Below are 5324 nucleotides of genomic sequence, written 5' to 3'. Positions count from 1 at the left end.
AGTTTGTGGTAAATGAGCAAGAAAGTCTTCAAACAATTATAGTATTGAATACATCTCAATATAACTCTTCTGTGTTCCGACGCATTATATCGATTCTTAGCAGATTTATAGGTTAGCCTTTTGAGTACACCGTGACCAAGTAACAGCTGAATTGAATAAGGTTTGCAGCTCACGGTCAGCGCCGACTAAAAATAGTGCCGTTGTCAGAAAATAATTCAAGAGACTTTCCTTGGGCGCAAAAAAGCGCCCAATACTAGTTTCGAATTAAGTCACTATTGCAAAATTATAAGTCTGTTCATGACGCATATTGGAGAGCATTCTGTTGACATAATAAGTCATTTTTGTACTGGAAGTTCTGTGAATGCGAGGTAGTAAATTAAAATGCAAAGTTTCAAAAATGTATCTATTTATTTTGAGTCTTTGCAACAGTCTCAATCGTTTCATTTAAGTGTTATCATTAATGAGGTTGTAGTAACTAATTGCCACTTTTGACTAGCGAATAATAAATTATTTCAGAAACGTAGTCTTAGGTTACCCGTAATTCACATTACGCTTACAAACTGAAAAGTCTGATGTTTATTCAATTCAGCAAACAATCTTTGGATATCTGAGTAAAAAAATCAATATATTATAGTAGTAACTAATTCCTCGGTCTCGACCATTTTACAAAATTCTCAATATTACGCTATTTTTTCGACTTTGAAAAGTTGGGAAATTTCGGGTCGTGAAGATAGAAAAAATAATAGTAGAAAACAATAAACATAATATAATTTGGGTGTTGTTTCCTTTCATTTGTATTGAATATTCCTATACATGGTGGATATGATGGAATACCAACGACCTTGGTCCAAAATAGAATAATTCCCATTATTATTTTCATATTTACCAAAATTTATTTTTGTTTGTGCATAATGCATAAGCATTCAGCCAATCTTTGGATAGCTAAGTAAGAAAATTTTTATATTATGGTAGTAACTTAACCCTTGGCACTCATTTTTTCGAAAGTTGGGAAATTTTGCTGATGAGGTTGGGAAAATGTGGATTCCCTCCCCCCCTGGTATTTCTTTTCGCTACGGCCCTGCTGACATGTTATTTTTAACAGGATCAATGATGGCTTTCTGTGAAATTTGAAACCGAAGTGTTGGATGTAGTAATGAGCATTCATTATAATATATAGCATCAGAATTAGATTGGTTTCCTTTATCGCAACTCCAGTCATTTGGAATAGGTGGATTGGTGATTGTCACACGATACTGATTTTCTACCCATTGAGTAACATCGCTATTGAGATATTCAACCAAAGGCTCCCTGTCTTGTTTTTTTTTCGTCAGTCTGCAATTTTGGAGGTGTTATTTCCAACAAACTAAACATCTCTCGAACTAGGAGTAGATGAACAAGGCGGGAACGAGCGCAAAATCCCATGTATTTTTTTATGAAGCTGAACTTTTTGCAATTTTTGGTTCGAACAGGAGTTGGGGAAACGTGTGACGTCATCGACGTAGGATGGAACGAGCGATTCACGCGTGGAACTCTGCCCCTTGGCCCCCTTGGTACTCCACCTAAAACCTATCAGCTCCCTCAGTACTCCGCCCTCGGCCCCCTTGGGATTCCGCATCAGCGCTCAGGCCCCCTTGTCACGTGATTTTGATTAAAAAAGTTTATAGTTATGAGATTCGAACCTGGATCCTCCGTGCCGTAAACATTGTCCTTAGTCTCTGCACCAACGTAAGATATTAGAGAGATATTGCTGTGACAAATCCTGTGCGGCGTTATTACCGCAGACGTTATATTGACAGTTGAGCATGCGCAGAATGAGTTCGAGAGACACGTTGCGGTAATACCGTTAGCGCATCACGTTATTTACGGCAGAACAACACCTCACGTAAAACGTTGCGCTATTCTACTTCGTACTGAATCGGATAGATCCGGTAGCTGTGTTTGTTTTTATTTTCGAGGTTAAGTTGTAGGTAGTTCATTTTATGAAAACAAGTGTTTGTATATTTTTTTCCAAAATATGTCCGCTACAAAAAGGTTGAGATTTACGTCGGATGACGATTTATGTTTGTTACGCGAAGTTGTTGGGCAAAATCCTCTTCAGAATCCTGAGAAATGGAACTCTATACAAGCTAATATAAAATCAGTGACGGGAAAAGAATTTGTCATTCGCACATTGAAAGATCATGTAATGCTTCTTTTGACCTTATGGAAGAAAAAATCTGATGGTGACAAATTCCGGTAGGATATGTGCATTGTCTTTCTTATTTCTTTACAAGATGCCAATGGTTTCTGTATTATATACTCTATACTTTTCAGAAGTGGCACAGAAGAAATGTACACTGAAAAGGATACTCTTTTACAAGAAATCTCTGACTTATGTGCAGAATTTCCAATGCCTACCAAAAAAACAAAGGTTATTTCCAAAGAAAAACAAATTGCTGAGTTAGGCCGGCAAACCAGGGAAAACATTGCAATAGATGCTTTCATAGTGAATAGTGAGGATTGCAGTGGAACTTCTGGGGAAATAATTCTATCAGGGGAACATGATTATTTTGGTAATTCAATTATCTTATGGTTATAAAATTTCTATTGCAAACTATTTTTTTTAGATCCCAATCCAAACTTACCATCAACTGAGATTTGTGTAGGTGAAGTAGATACTCTAGATGTCATTGACCAAAACACAAAAAGCCTACCAACAGCAAAAAAATCAACAGGTAAGCAAATTGTTAGGTACTCAATTGCATCAGCCCTGAAAAGTTGAGGAGGTACCTACTTTATTTTAATATTCTTGTATAAAACTACAAGGAGATATTCATTTTCAGGACCTGGTATAGCTAGGAGCAGACAAAATAAAAGTGTTGTCCTCAGAAGAAATGCCATGGAATATCTAAAAAATAAAAACGAAAAAGAGCAGGAAATAAAATTGAGAGAATTACAATTGCAAGAGCAGAAATTGAAGCTTCATGAGAGAAGTATTGAGATTGAAGAAAAAAGACTACAAATGGAGATTGAAGATAGAAAAAAGAAGATTGAATTAGAGTTTGAAAAAATTAAATGTGATATAAAGCAAAGAAGTGAATTACAAGCTCATATATCAGCACAACAGACATTTCTGGATACACTTTTGAAGAGGTTACAAAAATATAAAGACTGATGCCATAAGACTGCTTTAACCAAATTATGTTTTTTCATGTTATAGGTAGGTATTTGATTTGTTTTTTACTTTCGAAATAATGTATTAATGTTGCTACTTTGCGTTGACTCACAAATATTTACTGTGATTTTATTGTAGTTAGCAGCTCAAAATTATTTTTAGTTTTTTGTGATATTTATTTGTTTTTTACTTTCAAGTTAATTTATGTTGAATTTAGTCTATTAGCACATAATTATTTGTTGTTTATTTTTATGGAATGTTATTTTTTGGTTATGTGTTTCCTGTGAAGTTATTAAATCATTTCTTGATATTGTCTTTATTGCATTTTTATCCAAAACTTTGTACATGGACTGATAACTAGAAAAGGGTATATTGAAACTCAGTGCACATTTGAATATTTATTTTAAACTGAAAGTAGGTATATACGGTCAAAATTAATTTCCTAAATATTCCTCCAGCACTGGTGGCACTAGATGGAAGAACTGATTGGTTTGACTGCCATATAAAGTTGTATGACAATTGCTCAAAAGTATTCCAACTTTGTACATACTTTCTATGTCTTGTAAAAGTAATTTTTGATTTTTTCTGAAGTCTAGAAATGCAAACTGACTGGTGACTTTTTGAAAACCCCACTCAACAGCTATTCTGACTGCACTCATGGATTCATTAAAATGCTGTTGATAAATAGGAATTCCTTGTCGGTTTGGAAAGGGGCATAAAAGTAAGTCCATAATGGGGTAGGCATGGTCACCATATAAAATAAACCTGTGATCAGGAAACACTGCAACATCCTGCAGTTCTGCATACAAATTTGATTCACGAAAAATTCCAGCATCGTGTCTCCGTCCTACATATGCACCCTTCAAACTGGTAATCATACCATCTGGGCATATAACTGACTGGTATTTCACACAATGAAACCTCTTGTGACCAGAATAGTACTCTTCTTGATTTATTGATGGCCTGCAAATTGGTCTAGCAGTTCCATCAATAAATCACCAGCAGTTTGAAATTGCAGCTCCTCTTCCATGAATAGCCTAAAAAAATCTACTATTAAAAAATGTCAATATGTTAGAATAATATACACATACGTCAGCATACATATGCATTCTTTGCAAATTCAGCCATGGTAAATTTCGCAAATCGTCAAGTAAATGCATGAAATTATTGGCAATGAGGTTCGGAATATGATTAATTATCTGAGATAATGATTGTGGAGACAGGCCAAATAAGAGCTGGAGATCCTTCAGTCGCCCAGGATATGCTAGTCTTCGTAATAAAATACAGAGTCCCATGACACCTAAAGAGGAATTTGTTATGTATTTCAGTACTTCAATTCACTGCATTTGTTAACATACCTGGAACAGAATTACGTGTTTGGGTTCTGATTACGTCTGGTATATGCAAGGCAGCAGCTAGTCTGAAGATATCGTCTCTTTCGAACCTGAAATTAATTTTTATATCTTCTGCCATCATATTGTACAGATTGAACCTATCTTCAGCAGCCCCAACAGGAAAATTTTCAACCACGCCGAAAATATTGTGCAAAATCACTTGCTCCACTTCATCGTCATCAGCATCAGCTAAAATTACTGCTTCTAATGCCTCATCCATGTTAGATCCTCAGGAGAAATTATGCGATAAACAGGGCAAACACTCAAAATAAAGCACACTGGTTTTAGAGGTTAGTTCCAAATAAAACAGCGCATAAATAAAACTCAAAACATACTGGCAATACGTGTACCGCCCCAAACAATGTTTAGACGTAAACGTAATATTTAACGCGGGGTAAATAACACACCGCATGCGCTAACGGAATTTGCAATATCTCTCTATTGAAGTTTACTGCGAATGTTAGGTATTTATAGCGTTAGTTTTGTCGGGATCGAAATTGACTCATTCATTATACTTGACAGCATTTTTTTTTATTTCCATAGAATGTAATCGTCATTATCATATTGAAGATAGGAAAATATACTTAGATTTGGGAAATAATTAAAATTTCATATAAAGATCTGTATGTGTGTGTAAGAGAGAGAGACGCGTGTGACGTAATCGATTCAAAAATGTACGTGGCTTTGCGTATAGGATATTGAGAGATTCATTTGAATAATTTATCGTACAGAATTGTTTCATGTCCTGTTATCAGTAACCACACAAAGATAAGCGC

The 5324-nt window shown here is 35.2% G+C and overlaps 2 protein-coding genes across 2 annotated transcripts; one reads left to right on the top strand and one right to left on the bottom strand.

Moving 5' to 3' along the window:
- Positions 1-897: 897 nt before the first annotated feature.
- LOC141481339 (uncharacterized) lies at positions 898-3469 on the top strand. Its single transcript, XM_074172730.1, has 4 exons — positions 898-2235; positions 2314-2552; positions 2607-2714; positions 2823-3469. Exons 1-4 carry the CDS (start codon positions 2015-2017, stop codon positions 3152-3154), a joined length of 900 nt encoding a protein of 299 aa, XP_074028831.1. The 5' UTR covers positions 898-2014; the 3' UTR covers positions 3155-3469.
- Positions 3470-3539: 70 nt separating this feature from the next.
- On the bottom strand, positions 3540-4986 carry LOC141481331 (uncharacterized). The gene is made up of 3 exons (XM_074172726.1): positions 4513-4986; positions 4246-4454; positions 3540-4191 (listed from the first exon to the last, which is right to left on the bottom strand). The coding sequence occupies exons 1-3, from the start codon at positions 4766-4768 to the stop codon at positions 4150-4152; spliced, it is 507 nt and encodes a 168-aa protein (XP_074028827.1). The 5' UTR covers positions 4769-4986; the 3' UTR covers positions 3540-4149.
- Between the last annotated feature and the right edge of the window lie 338 nt (positions 4987-5324).

Source organism: Leptinotarsa decemlineata, unplaced genomic scaffold (assembly GCF_025532065.1).
Source record: "Leptinotarsa decemlineata unplaced genomic scaffold, Ldec_3_MD MMD2_tig00000157_RagTag_RagTag, whole genome shotgun sequence".
NCBI classification, from domain to species: domain Eukaryota; kingdom Metazoa; phylum Arthropoda; class Insecta; order Coleoptera; family Chrysomelidae; genus Leptinotarsa; species Leptinotarsa decemlineata.
Note: the sequence above shows the minus strand (reverse complement) of the source record. Positions and strands in the feature narration are given on the sequence as shown.